Below are 22,481 nucleotides of genomic sequence, written 5' to 3'. Positions count from 1 at the left end.
GCTTCCCCTGTTTCCCCACTCCCACAGCCTCACAATGGACGGCTGCTTACCAGTTTCTCTGTCCCCCTTCTATTTCTACGACTAGAAATGCCCTTGTGTTGCTCTCCCCATCTCTGCGAGCATACCAAGGCTTGCAGCTGAAACTTGCATTACAAGCAAAGTGCCAACGAGCAGCTTTGCTGGAGATGGGAGTAGGGGAAAGGTGTCCATGAGAGGGTTGGGGTGCTGAATACAGCTAAAAGCAAAGCAGAAAGGCTGGTTCAGTGCTTGGGTGATGCGTTGTATCAGGCTGTAGCATTTGCTGAGTGGTAAATACCTAAAAATCTGCCTTACAGGATGCTTACTTAGGTATCCAACCCTTAATCTGACCACAGTTGTTACTTGAAACCACAAATAACAAAAAAAAACAACTGCCATCAATTGACAGAACAAATACGTGCATTTGTATAAAATCATTTTGGGCTTGTCTGCATGCATCCGATTATTTGTGGAAATCTAGTTTTAGGTGTCTGTCAAGCACCAGCACTTGCTCCTACTTTCACCTTGCATTTCGTGTTCTCCTCACCCTACAGGCAGCCAGATGGTTGGTTGTAAGCCAAAACTAAGAAGGATTTCCTCTTTTCTTTTGAAGGGATGGGTGCTCAGAGATTTATCAGTAATACAGTTGTACTTAATCAGATAGAGTCTGTCCTGTGTAACTAAGACAACCCACAGCATGTTGCTGGCATAAGCAGCTACTGTAGTGAAGTCCCACTCGAATTACCATTTTGCATTCCATGTCAAACTGCTTTTCATTTTTTGTCTTACTTTTGGTCAGTTGTCTTAAAAGGCCAGTAATGAAATGATGCGACAGTACAACTTCTGTGTAGTATATATTTTATATTAATCATGTTCAAAAATGATGAACACTACATAATTTAGAGCAAGACTGTCATCCCACTATGCTACATATGTGTAAAATTTGAGTATTAGAAGCGAATGACCAGGCTCATCACAGACCTAATTAGTTCTTTAGAGAACCTACTTTACACGCTAGCCTGTACTATCCCTATTGATGTTAAGATATTATATAATCAGCTTTAGGAAAATGCAGCAGCCTGAAAGGCTCTTTTTATGTCCCTGTGCTCATTCACTGCCTCCAAAGAGAGCACTGAAAAGCAGCCCCATTTTACTGGGAAGCAGGCATGTCTGCTTATTTGGGTCGAAAGTAGTAGAGCAATTGATTATCTTCAAATCAACTTGGGCTGGCAGCTGTGCTCTCCCTAGACTTCTTAATTGAGATCTGTAATACAGACTTAACAGGAGGAGCTAGATGTTCTCTTTGGGTGTTCAAATTGGACAGTGAAGTAATGGAACATGCTATTTTAAGAGTTTGGAATATGCCCCAGTTTGGGAGTTAAGTGAGCTCTCTTTCTCTGTATGTGAAGTATGCGTTTCCATTCAAACAGCAGAAGTGCCTGAGCTGCAAGCATGAGCCTGCAGCATCTCCTCTACCCTTGTATGGAAGGGCACATCATTAACTGCCTGCTTAAGCACTAACCCTTTTAATAGATAATTGTAGTGTGGCAAGAGAAATAGTCCCCTATAAAACTTAGCAATGGATGAAGTGCTGCTGTGAACTTAGTGCTATGTTAGTTTTGGTCTGGTGACCCTGAGTATCATCTTCCCCTAGAATTTTTGAAGGAGCAGTTCATTGTCTTCCCTCAGAAGTAGAAATAGGAAGAGAGTTGTTTTGTTGTTCAAACCCTTGGGAAGTAGGAACCTGTCAGTGATTTCATCATCTCATTTATGGCTTAGGTGTATTATACAGCAGATCAGTATCATTCAACGCAATTTGTCATCTTGTTTCCCCATGATAGGAGCTACTCCTTTAGTCAGTACTCTGGTTACACACTACTACATTCAAGTTTTTTGTTTTGAAGATCCCTAAACTCCCTGAGTAAAGAGAATATTCTCCAAAGGAAACAAAGTATCTACTAATAATACATGAGTTTTTCCTTTCAAAAACACCCCACTTACCCTTAATTATACAGGATGAATGATGTAAGATGTACACTATTAGTAGTGTGTTATTGCATAACAGCTATGAGAGCAGGCCCTGTTTGAAAAGTTTGTTTCAGTTCCTGTTTGGTAAAGCAGTGACAGATGAAGGTAAAGTTTCTGGCTCAGAGAACTAAGAGACCTACATCTGTTCAAAGTTCCCAGAATTCAGGTAGCTCTAGGCAGCACAGCTATTTGTCTTACGGACACTGAAACCACACTGAGGAGCACCATGCAGGTTTTACACTTTTATTAACAAAAAAGAGCCCATAGGGCTCATACATTAGTACAAAATACAATCATGTTCCCGTATGTTAAAGTTTAACAGCATTTTTTTTCTTTTGTCTCTTTTCAACTGTTTCACAGTTAAGTTATCAAAACAAACCCCCTGCATATTGAACTGATTATTGTGCAAACAGTATTTATTTAAAGGACCAATTTCTGCACTAAGCCAAGTGTCAGAGAGCAGAATTTGATCTTGTTTTCAACACCCCTTTGAAGGACCATGTGTGCTTCCTAAGAAACACAGTTTTTTTTAATTTTTTTTTTTTTTGCAGCAAACAATCTAAGGCCACAGTTTATCTGCAAGTAATGAAAAACAACTCAAAAAAAAAAAAAAAAAGCACATCTTTACCCTTCATGCTTTTGTTTGCTTGACCATGTTTATACCAAACAACTAGCCAGGTAGCACACGTCACCTATCAGGTATTAAAGTCAAAAAAAAAAGCACCTAAATTTCTTTAAGCTAGTATTTTGAATTGTTAACATGCAAATTAATACACAGCCATAGTGTTTTTTAAGTAGCCAAAATGGTATCTTTTTAAGGACATTATGCTTGTTCCCTTTTCCAGGTACTGTAAATCCCGCATTGATTATATGGACTTGCCATCACTTAAATAAAAAGGTCTAAGGAGCTATATCTTGAGACTTAGGTTGAGAAATACTCATTTTTAGAATGTCCTTTGTAAAACATGCACTCAACTTTTGGTTAAAGCTGCATTTGCTATAGATGACAATACTTAAATTTGCAAATGAAAAAAACTAACTGCAGTTTCGAAATGTGAATCTCCACCAGCATGTCTTTTACACTGATGTAAGAGTGACTTGAGGTGAAGTGCTAGAAATTAAACAATGTGAGGAAGTCATACCAAAAGAAAACTAAAAATATATACCCATGTATGCCTGTAGAAAAAATTCCTGCTTCTTGAATGAAGACAGATTTCATAAAAAAAAAAAAGCATTCAAGCTTTTTTAAACTGCAGTTATGGATGAAATGAAGGAAACTATTACTATTCTTGTAGTTATCTGAAAGTACAAGGTTTTAACCCCAAACCTTTCTGTAAGACACATGGAGTAATTCTAACAGTTCAAGATTCCCTGTTGTATAAAGACTTGACTGTAAACATGCGTATTAACAATGCTGTGTTTCTGCTCCTTTAAGTGATCTGTTCGTGGTGGATTACTTATTCCAACTGATGCTTGGCAGGAAGCAAACATTCTACTTTAAATGAAGGCAGCAAAGGGCCAAGTAAAATCATGTGCCTTCGTTCTTAGCAGCAGCAAACTCACTGTTCTAAGTGACCTGAGGAAGAAAACATTAGAATATTGCACCAAAACAAAATTAAACAGCATAAACAAACAAGGAAACAAAAAACAATATGGATAGCAAATGACCAGTGCAGCCCCTGACAACAGATCTATAGACAAAAATGCAGGAGTAATGAGAAGCATTGTGCCAGTATCAGAGGATTTTGTTCCCCTGATGTCTACTTCCACTTCAGTTATAAGCTATATCTATTCTGGGTATATTTATGCTTCTCCCTGTGCCTCCAATCTCATTCACTGACCACAGAAACCATTTAGGGTCCCTTTTAGAATCTTGAAGCATGTTGGAGCTTTAACAAGACTTTTTTTTTTTTGTCTCAGCTCTGAAAATAAGTGAATTTCCAAAACAGAGGTAGGTTTATAAAGGCTTCTGAATAAATTAAGTGTTGTCCATTTTGCTTAGTACACCTGTCGGCAGAAGGATCTTCCCTTGCCATGCTTCCCCTTATCATGCTATCCGTAGACGTTAAGATCAGAAAAAGAACTACACAGTAGAAGAGGCCAGAATAATTCCCTTAAGAAAACCCTTGAAAGAGCGCATAGTGCATTAGCTTGTATCAAAGTTCAGTTTTCTTTTTACAGATTTGTATCTTTCATTCAGTAAACGGTTGCCTTCTTAATATTGCATAACAGTTACTCTGTCATCCATGATATCTTTAGAATCAGTAGAAATGATGAAAAAAATAACACTTCACAGTTAAAAGGGCAGGCTCTCATGAAACCAAGTTAAGCTAGAGTGAAGATTTTGCTCCACATTTTAGTAGCGTTCTGTTCTTGGATACAGATAGTGTGAAGCGGAAGCCCCTTGAACACTGGGGCATCATTTGGAAATATTTTCTTACCCTACATTCTGTTCTACTACAAAGTTCTCAACATCATAATTACTTGAATTCTTCCAGAGTGTCGAAGTGTAAGTTCTTTTTCTCTTCAGAAGATCCTTATATTTCCACTGTGCACTTTACGCAGTACGTTCACTTTTTAGAACACATTCAGTATTTTCCAGTACTTCTTATGTACCCCAAGCATAATTGTTCCTACAGCATCCTTTGTGCAGACTAATCCAGAAGATTCTCTTCCATCACCAAACGTGCTCATACCTCCTTCTCCATTTTCTTTTGCCTTTTTTGTACACAACCTTCAGTTTTGAAAAAGAAAACTGTCTCCTTTTTAGTTGCACTGTCAGCTGAAGCAGCAGAAAGGTAAGACATTCATCACAAGTCCTCTTCAAAGCATGAATGAGACAGGCTGAACTTCTTCTACATCGGTTGGATGTGGATCAACCTACAGAGAGAATGTCAACAATTACTGCCTATGATTCTTGCATTTTGGTACATCTTTTTTTGGCCATCTGACAGTACACACACTTAAGATTCAGCAGGGGCTTTTCAAAAAGCTTTTTTTTTTTGAAACCTTTTTGTTGTTTATTTTTTTACCTCTGAATAAAGAGGTGGAGGCTGAAACCGGAACTCTTGTATGTAAGCAAACACAGGACAACACAATTGTTCCTCACAGTCGATTGGTGGTGGATAAGCAGGAACATGTCTGGAAAACTCTTCCTCAGACACTACATCAGCATAATTTGGTGGTGCTGAAACACAAGAGATATTACAGTCTAATTTAGAAGTATTCACTCACAGCAAGACAGTATATGCATTACAGTTTCCAAGACTACAAGGTCCTGTTTATTAAACACTGTACACCGTCAAGTTGTATGAAGTGCACTATATTCATTAATATTCTATCTAGAACTTTCTTTTTAGTAATCATTAGTGATTCTACAGACATACTACTCCATTTAGGGCTACTCCAGCAACAAACCTATACTGTATCAAGATACACTCAGTAACTTTAAGGTGCCTACTGCCGAAGTAGAATTCCCACCATCAGAGGTTGGTTATTTCAAGATTCAGTTGCAAGCCAGATAGAGGTGGAGACTTAAGGAAAGCTGGAGCAGGGCATCCTTACCAATACTTGTGGATTTTGAGTTAGATTTGTGTGCCTCACTTCTCCTGAGTCATAATTTTAACAGTCTACATCCTTTACTGATCTAGTCCTTGAACTGCCCCTATTATCTTTCTGTTGTAAACAATACTATGCTGTCTTATGTGAAGTTCAATACGTTACCTTCAGGGTGTTCTGGTAGGGTTAACGCCAGCCAACTCATATCCACGCTAAACTGGCTGGTCATGCTGGAGTTTCTGCTTGAAAAGCTAATACATGGAATAGTGCCAATCACCAGAGGCATTTCAATCATCAATTTCTTAGCACCAGGAATATGAATATAAACCTGTGTGACAACAAAAAACAGAATAGGAATAGACAGGATTAAACCACAATGAATTGATGTTCCTAGAAACTACCATACTGCCAATGCTGCAGGTTGTTTAAAAACTAGGAGTTTCCTCATCAGATATGTTTAGCGAATACTCTGACAGCTTTCATTACTTTTTGACTATTTCCTTCTTTCTACACCTTGTCTAAATGACATTAGGAAAAATACTGAACAGGCTCACAAAAGTATTTATGCATTTGACTCTGTCCTACCTTCCCATTTCTGACAAGAATGACCAGAAAATCCCACTCAGTTGGAAATATTTTCCCCCTAATATCCTCTGCAGGTATAGAACTAGAAAATGTTTCTGAGGAAGCAGCAGCTTATTTTCCCCATCATTCCTATCCTTCAGTTTCAGAGTCTCCTCAGTACCTTCAGTCTCTCTCCTGTATACGATATTTATTGGTATTTATTGTTGTTCCCAAATTCAAAATGTAAAAGCTGCTCAGTAAGAAAGTTCTTCTCTCCCCAAATTAACGCAGTATTCAAGAGTTGCACAGGAGTTCCATATTTGCAAAGAAAATGAATACTTACAGCTAATGAGTATTCTACTCGAATAATACAGCAGTCAAGGATAGAGGGGGACACAGGTGGGATTTTCAGAGTTTTCCCATTCCAGGTATCTGTACTCCCCGAGGCAATATGGTTTCCTCGCACATTGGCGACCATCTGACGGAAGCTTTTTGTCTTCCCGCTGGCCAGGTAAGTTTGTGTTTGGAAAATGGCAGCTTTAGGAACAATCAAGCGGGAAGAGCAATTCTCAATTTCTGCATAGATTGGTATGGCTTCCCCTTAAAAACAGAGAAAGTTCAATAAATAATTGGTATTTACCAGCTCTCCTTTGGGAATATCAAAGCATGTTATGCAGCACGTACATCATCCACAATGTTACGAGAACAATACGTTAGTTTCCTCAAGCTAGTTTCTTTGCAGAGTGGTATTCAGGCAGAATTATAGCCACCTACTACATTTTATGTATAAACAATGATTCATTCATTTTGAAACATTAAGCACAACATGAACAAGCTATAAAAGCTTTAGTTGCAAATAAACGCACCAGTCTTCCTTTTATGTAGTGCTAACTCAATTCCAGAATATTTCATTTCCTCAAATCTATCTAATGTTATCAAGATGCCAAAGAAGCTGCTAAAGCTCATTCTTACAGAAGTGTAAACCTACACAAATGGGACATTAAAAATAAACTATATCCCCAGTTATGGTTTTACCCCATTAAAAGCATCTTGTTCTTCACATTCAGTGTACGTGGCTTTTGCTCAAGAAAGGACTTCCTTTCTCTTTATATTCATGAGGGGGGAGTGAGGGATGGGGTGAGAAAATTTTTCTTGGATGAATTCATACAGCTCTTTATTACCTCCTTAACAGAGCTATTCTTTTGACTATAAAGTGTCGCCTTTACAGAGATGAAAAATCCTATTAGATGTTTAATATTTACATCTTGAAGGGTGAAGACAACTCCTCTTACCATTACAGTATCCCTTCCTCTCAATTTTGGCACTCAGAGACACTGGCCCAGAGGTGAAAAACCAACAACCAACCATCTTCTCCTGACTTCTTAGAACAGGTGTCTATAAAATAGAGGAGTTGTTTTTTTTCATTTTATGGCATGAAATTATCAATCGCAGTTTAATATTAATGCATATCCATTATTGAAATTAATTCTGAAATCCACTTGGATTTGAATCTTTGTACTATGCAATGGAATTGGCATTTTGCCACCATTTAAAAAAGGAAACAAGTTTTAGCTATCTGAACACACAACTGTTTTTAAACAGCAGCTGGGATTCAAGATAGTTAAATGATTTACTGGGCACTGCCACCGAGTGACTGTAATCATGATGTCTCAAATTTGTGTAGTTTTGCACTTTTTTGGTGGTAGTCTGGTAATCCACAAAAACAGACACTGCCCACCAGATGACCCATTGCCCTCTCCTATGCAGTAACTCTTGGTCAACTCAACACCCTTTTTGCAGTAACTAGATGCACTGCCTTCACACTCGTAATGTGTTGCTGAATATAAGGACTACGTTCTGCTTACAGATGTCACTGCCAAAACACTTCCGTAAGTTCTAGATCTAGAGAGATTAAAATGTGAGCCAATAAAGAGGAAAAAAAAGAGTGCTCAAAACATCTAACTACGCTCACATCACGATGAAATGTTAAAATTATCCTAGCATTTTAAATAAAATAGAAATCACTTATTCATATTTAAATGAATAACCATTTAGATCCAGTTGCTATCATGAAAGTGCAAGGTATAATTTTATATTATTTTCATAATATGGGTTGAGATAAAAGAATCCAGCTCATTAGCTTCTATCTAGCCTATTTTCTCATTACTTAATGCCCGATCTTTCTTATTACTCTACAGTATTTCCAGTGATTATTAGAAGCTCAATGGTTTAATGTGGCCAAATCTGTCATAAGGAAATAACTGAAAAGATCTCTGAAGCAGCTGCATGCACACACTTCATGTTAGAAAACGACATGCAAAATGGAAGGATACGTAACATAATGGCCAGAGCATAAATGACAGGCTGGGCATGATTAATACTCTGCTATAATTACTGTTCCTCAACCTACTATTATTGAAGAGTTTAGGACACTGCAGCCCTATGAATGTAGTTACTCTTACCAGAGCAACTACTTCACACTCGTGCATTATTATTATTAAGCCTTATTTATGCATTTGAAGCCTGCATAACTTTTTGGCAAGAGCACCTAAGCCAGCAGGGTTGTAATCAATGGTATTAAAAAAAAAAAAAAAAAAGCCACTTTGTTTGCTATTCACACAACCTAAGATCATCTATTTATAGAGAAAAGCTTAGGGAGCTTATATGCATTCAGAAGTCAGAAAATGACACTCCGGAGTAACATGAAAATGGCTAGATGGCTGGGTGGTAACTGTTCATTTTAAAATTAGTTTTAATTTTTGCAGGTGGCCTTAAGGTAGGAAGGAGGAACAGAGGACCTGCTTACCAATAAAGCTGGTGAGTTGACGTCGATATGGCTAATGACCTGAAGCTCTGTCTGTACGCTTTGATCAGGTGCTGCAGGTCTTTCCAGAATTGCTTTCACGTAGTACTGAATACTGCCATACTTCCCAGTGAAAGAGGTCACCAGAGGCCTGAAACAAGCAGTCATAAAACCATTACCATCAGTTTGTAACTCAGTTGCAAACATGAACAGTTCCTGTATATGTGTTTACCAATTTACTTCTTGTACTTTTAAGGCCTTAGGGAAACTGTAACAAACAAGGCCAACCTACATGGAGGTTGATTAAGACAAACATATAAAGCTGAACTATCGGGTTGATATTAAGAAGCTTGAGTCAAATTACACTGAGTTGATGTTCCACAACAAGCAGTGTCCAGCACAATCCCTTCAGGTTGCATTATTCAACTTACTCTTGTGGGAGTTGAAAGCTGAAGGGAAATTCATGTCTTCCATCTGAAAGAACTAAGCTTTCCTCACCTGTAGAATAAAAACCAATAGTATATTTTAGTTATTCCAGAAATAGAACAAAGCAGAGGCTTTTATAAATTATTTATGACTGAAAGCACCCAGATGCAAGGAACCAGAAGAAGCTTTTACTGATCCCAGTGGGTTCTGGATGGGAGCCCACATTTTATTTATTCTGTGGTGTGATTTCAATGAAAAAAAATCAAGGAAGCACTGAGACCTTGAGTTTCAGTTCAGGATGCTGGCCAATTTCTAATCCAAAATGGCTTCTGGAAAGCACTGAGTTTCTTTTCTTTTGTAACAGGACTGCGATAAAGGAAGTGATTTAGAGAAGTGATTGTCCCTCTGTACTCAGCACTGGTGAGACCGCACCTTGAGTACTATGTTCAGTACTCGTTGTGGGCACCCTGCTACAAGGAAGATACTGGTTTGCTGGGAAGCATTTGAGAAGAGCAGTGAAACTGGAGAAGGGACTGGAGAACAAGACATACAAGGAACGGCTGCTGGAACTGGGGCTGCTGGGTCTGAAGAGGAGGCTGAGGGGAGACTTCATCGCTCTCTACAACCACCTGAACAGGAGGTTACAGCAAGGTGGGTGTTGGTCTCTTTTCTTAGGTAACACGTGAAAGGAGATGAGGAAATTGCCTCAAGTTGTGCCAGGATGGGTTTAGATTGGGTATCATGATGAATTTCTTCAGAGAAAGGTCAGTCAGGCATTGGAATCAGCTGCCCAGGGAAGCAATAGAGTCGCCACCCCTAGCAGTATTTAAGAGAAGCATGGATTTGGCACCTAGGGACATGGCTTAGCTGGGGACTTGGTCGTGCCAGGTTGATGGCTGTACTTGATGATCTTTAGGGTCTTTTCCAACCAAAATGATCCTATAATTCTCTGACAGCAGCTGATCTACTTATTCAATAACAATTAAGCTACCTTCTGTACTAAAAATATGCAATTTAAGGCCAGCGTTACTATTATTATTACTAATCTCAGTGCATTCTTAGAGGGCCTACTGTAGTGGAGATTTAAGGCCTAATAGTTACTTCTCCTACAGGTAAACTTGGGAAGTATTTCACCCTTACATGATGAAATGCCATTTCCCTTTAGTTCTCCAGTACTGCCCTAACGCTGCAGCATTTGTGTGATGGTTAAAGGTGCTTCTCTTAAGTCACTCCAAAAGCAAGCTGGCTGCTTGGGGAGCCTTTCACTGGTGACTTCAGGTGCTGAACACTCAGGTGCCTGAGGTAATTCGTGAAGAGGTAACCCACACACCAAACCCAGTGAGAACTGCAGGCTGTGTTTCTGGACCTGTGGCTCACGGTGCAGCAGTTCCTGCAGAACGGCTCAGGCTGGAGGGGGGCCTCCAACCCCATCTGGCTCCAAACCCTACCAGGGCAGGGCCACCACCAGCTGAGGGCCTTGTGGAGGTCCTGCCCACCCCCAGCCCGTCTGTGCAGCCTGTGCCGGCGCCTCCCCACCCTCCGCGGGCAGCATTTCCCCTAACCCCTACCCCAAATCTCTCCCTTTTCGCTCACCCCCCCCCCACCCCACCCCCCCCTCGCCTCCCCAGCCCCCCGGGGGCCGCTCCCCGCAGCTCCGCTCCCCCCCCAGCCCCCTCCCCGCTCCCCCCTCTCCCCCTCACCTCCGCGCGGCTCCCTCAGCAGGCTCTGCCGGACATCCAGGTACCGCACCTCCGCCTCCCTCCGCGGCCCCACCGGCCCCGCCGCCGCCGCCCCGCCGGTTCCCCCCGGGGCCGCTCCTCCTCCTGCTGCCGCCGCCGCCTCACCCCACGCCACCCGGGCCCTTCCCGCGGCTTCGAGGCGCAGCCCTCGGAGCGGCAGCGGCCCCGCCAGCTCCAGCAGCACCCGGCCGCGCACCGTGTCCCCGCTGCAGTAACCGCCCGGCCGCGCCTCGTCCTGCAGCACCAGGGCCAGCGCCCGCACCGCCCCGCTGCTGCCGCCACCACCGCCGCCGGGCCCGCTCCCGGCCGCCGCCATCTTGGCGCCCCGGCTCCCCCCCGGGCAGGCCGCGGCCGCCGCCGTCGGTGCCTTTAAAACCCGCCCGGCACCGCCGGAGCCCTCAGCGCCCGGCCCCGCCCCTCCCCTCCCGGCCGCCTCCCATTGGTCGCCCCGCGGCTCCCCCGCCTCGCCGCTCGCTCGCCCCCCGCTTGGTGGCGGCGGAGGGGGCCGCGCGTCACGCGGCGTGATCGCCGCCCTCCAGCCAATGGGGTAGGGGGAGGAGGCGCGTGGACAGCGCGGCGATTGGCGGGGAGCTTGCGGGGTGGCCAATGGAAGGGCGAGGCCGCCACGTGCGCGGCCCGTGGGTAAACAGGAGGGGAGGGGCCGGGCCGAGGGGAGGGGAGGGGCGGGGGCGGGGTGGGGGCTCCTGGGCGGGAAGGGCGGGGTGAGGGGTGAGGGAGGGGATGGGGATGGGGATTGGGGATTGGGGATGGGGATGGGGATTGGGGATGGGGATGGGGATGGGGATGGGGATGGGGATGGGGATTGGGATGGGGATGGGGATTTTGGGGGCTGAGGGTTAGGGGCTGGAGCACTGAGGGGGGCACAGGGCCATGGCAGGGCTCCGTCCTGTCAGCAGGGCTGGGGCAGGCGCTGCCGTCAGGCGCAGGGGCGGTGGGATTGACAGAAAGCAGAAACTGAGGTAAAGTCGGGCGGGGCGGTGCCCCCCGGTTTGCCTCAGGGAGGCCGTGCCCGGCCCTTGTTCACCTGCCCGATCCCCTCCCTCACCGGCTGGGCCTCGAGCCTTCGGGCCGTGAGGTGGCTGCACAGGGCCGCGTGCCGCTAGGCCTCAGCAGTGCGGCCAAAGCCTTTCCCTACAGACTCTGCACATCATACTCGTCAAATCTGCCCACACGCATAAAGCAAGGCCAGTTAGTCCCAACTCTGAGCTTTACACGTTTAGGAGAGCCCCCAGCACCTGTAGGCAGAGCAGCACCACGATCTGTGTCCGCAGGGGGATAAGGGCTGTGTGCTCAGAGCCATGGGCACCTGCTGCGCCTCACAGCACCACGCACGTGCCTGCACCAGCGGGTTACTGCAGTTAATTGAGTTTAGGAAGCGCCACGCTGGGTCATCGCCTGAGTCTGCAGCAGGGCCTCTCCCTGAAGGTGTGTGTGGGTAAGGACCTGCGGCGTTCCCCTCGCTGGCAGGAGGCATTGCCCTGCCCGAGTCACCCGCGTGCCCAACGCTGCCAGCAGCTGCTGCTTCCTGCATTTTTCCATCCCTCACGAGCACTGGAAAGGAGCAGCCTGGTGCTTCCCCGCTGACTCAGGTAATTACCGGAATTAGTAAAAAATGGCTTCTGCACTCAGAGCCTCGGCTTCTAACTGACGTGATGACCTCGGGGTTCCTCAGAATTCGTGGCATGCCTTTGTGATATCCTGTCCCCTGAAACCAACACTCACGTTCAGAATTACTTCTGAGAGGAAGAACTTGGCCTTGCTGAGGGCCACGTAGGCCTTTGGAACACCTTTCATTGGCTACGTGTGAATGCACGGCTTGGTGTTAATCAGTAATAACGTGGGGACAAGTAACATGATTCCAGATGGGCTGAATTCAGACTTTATCTGGATTGTTGGCCACAGGCTCCCCTGCTTATGGTGAAGAATTATGTAACTAAAGAAAAAAACGCTGTGATGATTTCGTTGAGTATTTGAACAATTTTTGGATGTTCAAGTTCCTTTGTGCTTTTTGAATTAGTTTTCACAGAAACTAACAAATATTTTTATCATATTTGGGAGCAGAGGTCTATTAAAGTGTTTCTATCTTTTTTTTTTTTTTTTTTTTTTTTTTTAGTTAATCAAACTAACAGTGCTTTATTGTCCTGTTCCATATAACCCTTTTTCCATATATTAGCAAGTTTCAGGTTAGTTTTGTAGCAAGCCAACAGAATGTGCTTGGACAGATACGCACGTAAGACTATTTGCTAAATTTGCTTACGTACAATGCATTCAATTTCTTGTAACTGATTTTGAAAGTATTATAAGAGGTAAAAAATCAAAATTCCACATCTCCGTCTTTTCCCACGAGTTAGATCCTGTATAAAAATAATTAATTCTCTTTTAGGTATTCCATGCCCATTCAAATTTCACCTTCCATTATTTCCTTGCAAGTGCCAACGAGCTAGATAGGGCAAGGAGTGACCGTGGACAGTTGTGTATAAAAAAAATGCACAGAATCAGTGAGAGTTTAGAAGCTTGTATGACTTGAACAATTAGATCACAGAAGATACAGAGAGTAGGAACGCTCAGTCACAGTCAGATGCTACTTGTTCCAGATGTTTCTTTCCCCTTTGATAGGCTTTTTTTTCGGCACAACTTTAAGACCAAAACTTCCTTGTTGAAATTATCATGCGGTGATTGACTGTTTTCTCATCCACCCTTCTTGAGAATACTTTCTTGTGCATGAGACATTTCAACTGACCAACACTGTGAAGTCACAGCATGAATGATGGAAACTACCACACCACTATTTTAGTATCTGATAAGCCGGAAGGAAGGAAGGAACAGCAGATGAACACTCAGACTGTATTAGTGTACGTGTGACTGGATGCATGTGTGTGGGTGTATGTGAGAAAGAGCAAGAGAGATTCAAATGCTTGATTGTCCTTTCTATTCTTTTATTTTGCTACTTTATTCAGGACTATGTAAGAACTAGTTGCCTTAGCAAGCTAATTAACGTACGAGTTCTCCTGTAAGAGTAAAGAATACAGAAAGAAAGGTCTCACTTGAGCGTGCCCTCAAAGCTGTGATCAGCTCTAGCAGTGAGGCTGCAATCAGCTCTTATCCCGAAGGTGAAGGAACTAGAAGAACATCTTTCTGCAGCAGCTGGTAATATCGTAGCTCTGATGGTTAGTTGACTCCTGTGGTCAGATCACTGAATTTAGAAGTATCTGGCAGCTTAAGTTTCTAGACATAATCATTATTTGCAAATCATCTCAGTACACACACTGAAAATAGGCTATCAGGGCTGGAGCCTGTCAGAGGAACTTTTGAAGGTATCGTATGGATCCCAAGTCTGCACACAGAGAAGGACAGCTGATTAACAAGTAATCGTCTTCTGTGGAAGATAACAAGAGGAGAAGTGGTCTTAGCCACTTAGTGACTTCTGCCAGGAACATCTCTTATTTTTCAGGGATCCAAGCTGTAAGTGGGAAGGAAGTGGAAAACGTGGTCAGTGTTTGCTGTCCTCTTCCTACTAAAGACAACTTACGCTGAGCCAACACTCCTAATCATGAGTCATGCACCAGCACTAGGAGGTTGCCAGTTAAACCTTTCTGATCTTAATCAACAGCCTGGCAGTTCCAAGAGCAAACAGTTATTTCTGCTCCTGGAAGAGGGCTTTGAGAAGTGTCTGCCAACAGCTACATCACAAACTGTGGGTTTATTTGAAATTGCTGTACCATAACATCCATTCAGGTATCTTTCTTATCCAGTACCAAACATGACAGACACCACTAGTGACTACATGCTCTATAGTTCAGTAGAATAGCCGTGGGAAAGGCGTTACCTTAACGAGAGCCTCACAAATGCCCTCAACAACAGTTGTACAAAACATTGTGTAAACCATATGTACTGGCCCAGGGCTCAAAAACAGCATGTAAACCCCATACTGACCTTTGTTCTGCGTGGTCAGGAGGGTTTGCCCATGTACCTGGGCATTTATCTGTAAACAGTCAGCTACCTCTGTGGCAGGCATTAGGAAGTAGTTATGGAAGAGGGCAATGTCTACACCTGAAAGCAGGTGGTAGGGGCTCTTTCAGGTTCCACCAAAGCCCTCAGAACATAAGCCCTTCTTGCAGATACTCAGAAACCCTCTTTCTGGCTTTGTTTATAGAGTCAGGACAGGGAAGGATGAGGGACTGTTCCTTTCATTTCCTAGTTCCTGGCCTTCTACCAGTGAGTTCCTTTATCAGTGCTGTGCCAAAAATGCAGCCCTGGAATGGAGTGTGAATTCTCTGTGGTGCTCCCAATCAGTGCAGGAAGGTGACAACTGGGTGTTGGTGACACTCGCTGTCACGTACAGTCTTCTATTGCTTTTATTCTATTACCAGTAATTGAAAGGTCAGCCAAATTTTTCTTAGACAATTAAGTGACATTTACACGTAGGAGATTGCAAGGAGCCAGAGATGCTTTTCCAAATGCTGCTGCAAACACAGTCTGATATGTCACCACTGCCAAAGCGTTAACACCAGTGAGCGTATTTTTAAGTCAGGCTGGATGTGGCACATTCAGAAAAGCCAGCACTGCTACGGTGGCCAAGGACTCTCTAGATGCGTGCATTTTATCTTGGCAGGTGTTTCTTCACACAGTCCTTCAGACAAAGCAGAATCCCCTTGAAGGCCAACAGACCAGTCTTAATACAAGATTATGTATGGAAATGGAAAATCAGAAGTGACAGGAGGACGGCCAAGGTTGGAAATCTGGCCAAGGGGCAGAGTAGGTTGTGTTCGTGGTGGCTGAGGCCCAGCGTGTCCAGGCTCATGCACTGAGTGCTTGCCTCATACAGCCCTTTCCTACAATTACCTTCAGGACGTGGGAGAAGTGCGTCTCATCCCTGGTCAAGGGGCTGGGCTTACAGAATGGTTGTGCAATCTTGAAAGAGGTGTCTCCTCTGTGAGTGGCAGCACAACATCAGCATGTTCCCCCTCGCCTGCAGGGGAGCAGTTTGGGGTACTCCCAGGACAAGGATCTCCGTCCCAGTTCCTAGCCCAACACACAGGGGCTGCAGTCCAGCATGTCACCGACCATCGTGTTCATGCACTGGTAAAGAGAACACTGGAGTGACCTGCTGTTTGCTTCGATATTTGTGTCATGGGTCAGGCTGCAGGAGCTGTTATGGCTGGTTCCTTACATAAAACGGATTTTAATCCAGTGCTCCTCGGGCAGCACAGGGCTGCTTGAGGGTGGCTTTGAGTGTTTACAGCTACTGCAGGCTCTGCAAGGAGCACGAGTAGAGAAAAATTGAAGTGGTTAGAACATCCCCTCATCCTGCTGTCCCTTGAGGACAGAAGGATTTATAGGGCTTCTTGGCGCTGGCACAATTAGAGTGGCCTTCTGGAAGTGCTTCTCTGGAGGAAGAGCTTCCTACAATTGTAAAGTGTACCCCTCTGCATTTCAGTGACTCTGACTTCAAAGCAAGGTGTTCAGAAATGCTCCTATAAATATCTGACAAAGAGGGAGGATACAGATTTCTCCTGTTGAACCAACTCTGAAGCAGCAACTGCATTATTCATGTGTGGCTCATGGTTTGGTGTTTAGGCTCGATGGAATGAATAACCAGAAAGTGAAAGGGGAATTAACAAACTAATTTGTGTTCTTATTTATGTGCTGCTTTAGCTGTTTCCTACTGTTGGCTGTAACTTGAGGGTTTTGATGGCTTTGTAAAGTGCATCTTTTTTATACTTGGACTGAAAAAACTTGAACTTGAGATGAACCCAAATCTCATACCAGAGTACCTCACACTGAAGGGAAATGCAAGTCTGGATCTGAACTCACCTTTTGTTAGAGCACTCTCATAAACAGGAATGTGTGTGTTGTGGTGACTCCTCAGCCCTAGCAATTTGCACCAAGCAATGGCGTGGGATTGTATCGCTACAGAAGCACAGAAGCCGTATCCAACGCCTGGAAGACGGTTCCCAGCGCGCCATTTGCTGGACAGTGGCTGGCTGAAGAAGCCTCCCTGGAGGCTACCCGTAGCTCTCAGCACGGTCCCGCAGTGCAGCCGTTAATGACAGCAGATGTGTTGGTGTGAAGCAGATTTTTCACAGCACCCTTTCTGATTGCTGCTGTTGTTGCCCAGGCTTAGGAAAGGGATGACTTCAGCAGAAAACGGAGATAATGGAATGCTTCATGCCAAGAGGGAATGTAGGGTAAGAGCTGCCATGGATGGGAAGTGGTGTCAGCAGCCTGAGATAACACGAGTGGTTGGTGGGACAGGAAGCAGCTCGGGATCACAGTTGAGCTCTGCTAATGGGAACGCATGCTTTAACTTCTGACAGCGCTACTTGGCTTTTCCTGCTCTTTACGCATGATTTGCCATGTAGACCCACACATGTCCTTAATAGATGCATGTGTCATGAGATGTTTATGCTTGATATCAGACTGTTGTGTGTTACAAGAGACAGGATGATGTCAGGAGCGTTGTAGAAACACATTCAGATACTCTACCTCATAACCAAGTAGCTTGGAGTTCCATGACATGGAGCCTTTTTCCTTGTAACACCAAGGAAGGGTTTGGAGTTTGTAGTATCTGCCCAGAGTTCAGTCCATCTAGTCAAGCCTACCCAATAGCACAAGCTGCTAAGTTTTCCTTGAGTGCTTTAGATCAAACTTAAAGGCCAAGACACCATTTTGCTCAAGTACTTTGAGTGCCTAGCACAGAAAGGGAATGGAGGAAAGTACGGCGTTGGCACTGGTAAGGTCTGGGGAGGTGGGGTTTCCCTGTGTGGTCCCACCAAGAAATCAGCCCTGGATGGCAGAAGGCAGAAAACCAAGCACACTCTGAAACACCCCACCTTCTTTCCTAAAACCTAGTGACCAAAACAACCTTGAACCTGTAAGCATATCCTTGGTGTCACAAGAGAGGACAAGTAGCTCCTGCCTCCCCTTCAAAAAAATGCCCCCACTGATGGAAGCTGACTGACAAACCTGGGGGAAAAAATCCTCTTACATTTACCGGTAACCAGCTGATGCTGCAGGGCACGAAATCTAATTATTGTCTTAGGGCAGAGCCGCACCTTTTATGAGCGTGTCCCATTATGGAAGGGAATCTCAATCTCTCAATTCATTTCCTAGGCCCTGGGGAGACCGGGATGATTGGAGTCACATCGTGCTCCCCCTTCATGTGCATGCAAGCAAAGACTGTCACAAACACTGGATCAGAGCACGTAGCCTAGAAAGACACTGAATTTCATCTTAAAGGTACCGGGAGATGGCAACACCATTATTCTTTCTAGTCACCTCTGATTTTTATTCAGCTAGCTGCAAGGAAATTATGTCTCAATTCAAAGTACAAATGATAATGCTATATTCTAAATAGCAAATTGTTGTTTTGCTGCTTTGTATGGGATCAGATCAAATCATTCACATTGCTGAATGTGGACTTCTCTAGAGATCTAATTTTTCTAGCTATTTTTCTTGCTATTTTTTTCTAGCTACTCTCACAAATGTTTCCTTTGAAAAGTTGAGAAAGTTGAATCTTTTATGTCGCTTATCGTGAGGCCCATTTCCCTAAACCTGGAATTCTGTGTTTAAACTTTACCAGGTGTCTTTTTTAAAGCCATTAGTGAGCTGACCACATTTTTAAAATATTTAAGCATTTATTGGAGAAATTTCTTGTTAACTAGTTCAAGCTGTGATTAAAACAGAAATGAAAAAGCTTGGCTGACAAAAACTGGTTAGGCTTGCATTTCCTTTTAAAAAAAGCACATAAATTCTTAAATGTTAGGACTTATTATCATTTCAGTTACTGCATGTGTATGCATTATCTGTGTGTTATAGACACACGTATATATATGCAGCTATGCATATATGCATAAATATAAAAGAAGAGCACACATAAAACTCACTTGCTACAGTAACTATTGTTGTGGAAGCCAATAATGGTCGGCTAGCAGTGAAAAGCACGGGAGATAAGAACACACTTACTATTAATACTGTTCATTTTTAGAAATGCTCACAATGGGGCTCCTATTTTGACATTTTCTTCTGAAATATGAAGTATTAGGCATTGTCAGAGCCAGGATACCGGTCTAGACGGACTTTTAACTGCCTGCTGTAGTGATTCTTATCTTCCTCTGTAGGGTGAATTAGAATTCTTTGGATCAATGGATGTACACAGTCTTTTCTTGTATCAGAATAACATTACACATCCTCTTGTCATTATAACACACTGGAAGATTATTTCCAATGATAATGACAAGACCACGTCAATCACGGGTCTTTCGTAGTGGGAATTTGCCTCTTATTGCATCTTTCACGTGGCAAAAATTTCCCTTTTTTGTTCTTGAATTACCATTCAGAAGTTGGTAGCCAAATGTTTGGAATTTAAAAATGAGAAAAAGAAAATGTCTCATTGCTGCTGCCAGCAACGCTCTAAGTTATACAGGCATTAACTTCTCCTGTGCATCCATGATTATAAAAGTGGCATAGGCGAAGCCTACATTTTGTTCTGCTTAAATATCTGTACAGATCAAAGCTTTTCCCTGATAGACACTATTGTTGAAAAACATTAGTATGCGCTACCTGTATTTTTCCGTGTTCAAAGGAAGCAATCACAGAGCACTTCATTTATTTTACTAAGAGCTCAGTAAATGCTGTGCTGTTGCCATTCTGCAAGGAAGGTATTTTCATGTAGAGGTATTATCATTAACAGATTCTTTTCAAATTCTAGGAAAAGTGTCCTATTTTTATTCGGCATTCAGAAGACTGAACACTTTAAAAAAATGATTGTTTTAAGGCCTTTCATTTCTTTCATGCTTTATTTTATTTTTTTACTTAATTAAGCAAACTGGAAATTGCTTCCTTGTGGACATGTTCTTCTAGGCCCACTGTTAAGACCCTGGACTCAGTATATAACCAATAAAGATGCTGACTAATGGTGTCCTCAGGATCTGAAAAAAAAAGTGGAAACGGATTACAGACGATGCCAACTGTAAAAAAAGGAAAAAAAAAAGCAAAAAAAAAAAGCACCAAGAAGTTCTCTCTTATAAAGAGCAAAGACTTAGCTCAAATATTGATAGAGACCCCAGTGTAGGTGGCTGAAGTTAGACAATCTGTATCATCTTAGTGTCTCTGGAGGGCAGGGAGCACTTTCAAATGTCTTGGATACTGCCATGCATTCAGAGGTCAATCTCACTATGAAATTTTAGGAATTTAACCCACATTTTCCAATATTAGGGACAGGAGCACAAGTCTTCCTGATACTCAATACAATTTAAATGCCTAAATTGGGAAGATGATTTAGAACTGGACTCTTATCTTTTTCATTTTCTTTATCTTCATTTTGGTCATTCTGGGCATTTTTTGCTTGGGACTGTTTATCGTTCTAACAAATAACCAATTTAAAAATGACCATTGATTAGCCTCTTCTAAGTCTTCAGTTTTCATACTTTGCTAATCTATAAAACTTCCCAAGAAAAAATGGTGTCTTAATTGCAGCATTTTGCACCTTGACATTAACTGTGTATTTCACTCATGGCCAATTTAAAAATCAAAATAGAAACTTTTTAATAGTCTCCCTTTACAGTTTGGGTTATGAGAAGCTGAGAATTCCCTTAGGCTTGATTGATAAAACATGGCATTTATCCTATTCCTAGGATGATGTTCAGCAAACTTTATGACAGAGGGAAACAGCTGGTAAAGTGGGTTCATGGAAAGGTGAAGGTAATATAGACATAAAAAACAAGAGGATAATGATTTTAAAAGGGATAATAGTTGTAATAACACCATTAACCTTTTGCTTCAAATTATTGAATGTGTGGTCTCTTCAGCAGGCTAATCAAAGGTTTGCATTAACTGCAATGCAAGAGGAAGTGGCAATATACAACCTGAGGTGATTTTTTTCCCTCTTACAATTATTCACTATCAAACTCTTACTGAAAAAAAAAAAAAAAAAAAGAAAGAAAAACCAACCCTTTGGCTGTTGAAGACCCCTTTCAGTTTTGAAACGAAGATGACTTACTTTCAGAGGAAACAAACTCCAGCTTCCTTCCTGCCTTGTAAGAGCTGGATTTTACAAAGGGAAAAAAAAAAAAGAAATAGATGTTATTTTTTATAGATACATAAAAAATTCAAGTCAGAGATGTAAACAGGCAGCATAATGCTATAGGGCAGACTGTCAGTAAAAGCTGTCTGTGAGCTGGCTTTGCCTGTGTGGGACCGCACGGAGGAGGGTCAGCAGCAGGGACTCAGCTCAACGGAGCCGTGCATGGTGGCGTGGGGGACATCCCCTCATGAACCAGGCGCGTTACTGCAGATGTCAGTGATGGCTCACCTGGGCCATGGGGAGCTCCATGCTAGGTCACTCTAGGTGTCTGAGCAGCTAATTGTGCCTGCCTTTTTCGCTTTCATTTTACACGCACGAAGGGCTGGCTAGCAGAGGCAGACTGTGCTCTGGCAGTTTGTTCAAATGCTAAAAGGCAAATGCATTGGTGGTGGAAAATTGCCATAGATGATGGAAAAGCTCCTGGTGACTTGATGAGATTATTCAGGAATATGTCCAGTTAGGCAAATCTGCTTTGTCTTATCATTTCCCTGGTGATGAGCTTTATTGTTCACGTAAGGCATCTGAGGTGTGCATCAGAGCACCTTTGGTGGGAAACCTGCGTTCTGTGTGCGGTCACAGAGAGAGAATCACCCAAGTCAGACACCTGCAGCAAGGCCGTCTGACTAGCTTGCAACGTATTGTGTCAATCTAGTATGAAAGGAATAAGTGTAAAAGGAAGTTTGCGCCGCTCCTCACTGACAAAACCCCATACTATTAACAGCCCCCTTCTGTGGAATCAGGGGATGGTGAAAGACTTCAGGAGCAGTGTGCCTTGAATTTGAATTAGCCAGATTGAATTTAAAATCAACAAACTGAAAGGGCCTGAGATAAGAAGTCAGAACATTCAGAGGAAATGAGAACTGTTCCGGGATCTAAAGGTGAAAGAAACACTAAGTCACATTAAAATTATTCAGCAAGAATAGAGACACCTTTTCTTTTCCTCGACACCTTTTCTTAGAAGTCATCTATAATCAGTAACCTTTCCCAGACACTTTGCCATGCTGTTTTTAGTAGCTCAATCCTTTGTTTCAAAACCACCCATTGATTCAGTGCCCTAAGCGAGAAGTAATTAAGGTGGACAGAAATCTTGCCAGCTATATGGATGTATGAGGTGTAGAAGAGCGAAGGACAAAGGGGAGTGAACGAATTTTTCCAAAAAATAGCTCCTGCAACACGTGAGTCCGCTGTAGTATGTTGTTAAATACACGTGCATGGAGATAGCAGCTGTATTCATCTTCCC

General features: G+C 43.1%; 1 protein-coding gene and 1 long non-coding RNA gene across 2 annotated transcripts in view; both read right to left on the bottom strand.

Moving 5' to 3' along the window:
- Positions 1-2,275: 2,275 nt before the first annotated feature.
- On the bottom strand, positions 2,276-11,533 carry ARRDC4 (arrestin domain containing 4). Its single transcript, XM_038185040.2, has 8 exons — positions 11,098-11,533; positions 9,403-9,469; positions 8,975-9,122; positions 7,461-7,563; positions 6,512-6,768; positions 5,770-5,932; positions 5,079-5,233; positions 2,276-4,926 (listed from the first exon to the last, which is right to left on the bottom strand). Exons 1-8 carry the CDS (start codon positions 11,450-11,452, stop codon positions 4,870-4,872), a joined length of 1,305 nt encoding a protein of 434 aa, XP_038040968.2. The 5' UTR covers positions 11,453-11,533; the 3' UTR covers positions 2,276-4,869.
- An 8,126-nt stretch (positions 11,534-19,659) lies between these two features.
- LOC140003387 (uncharacterized) overlaps positions 19,660-22,481 on the bottom strand; it is a 108,973-nt gene continuing 106,151 nt past the window's right edge. The window contains exons 5-6 of the long non-coding RNA XR_011811907.1: positions 21,158-21,201; positions 19,660-20,087 (exon numbers count right to left, since the gene is read on the bottom strand). This is a non-coding gene — a long non-coding RNA (uncharacterized lncRNA). The remainder of the gene's footprint in view (positions 20,088-21,157; positions 21,202-22,481) is intronic.

This window comes from Anas platyrhynchos, chromosome 11 (assembly GCF_047663525.1).
Source record: "Anas platyrhynchos isolate ZD024472 breed Pekin duck chromosome 11, IASCAAS_PekinDuck_T2T, whole genome shotgun sequence".
Taxonomy (NCBI): domain Eukaryota; kingdom Metazoa; phylum Chordata; class Aves; order Anseriformes; family Anatidae; genus Anas; species Anas platyrhynchos.
Note: the sequence above shows the minus strand (reverse complement) of the source record. Positions and strands in the feature narration are given on the sequence as shown.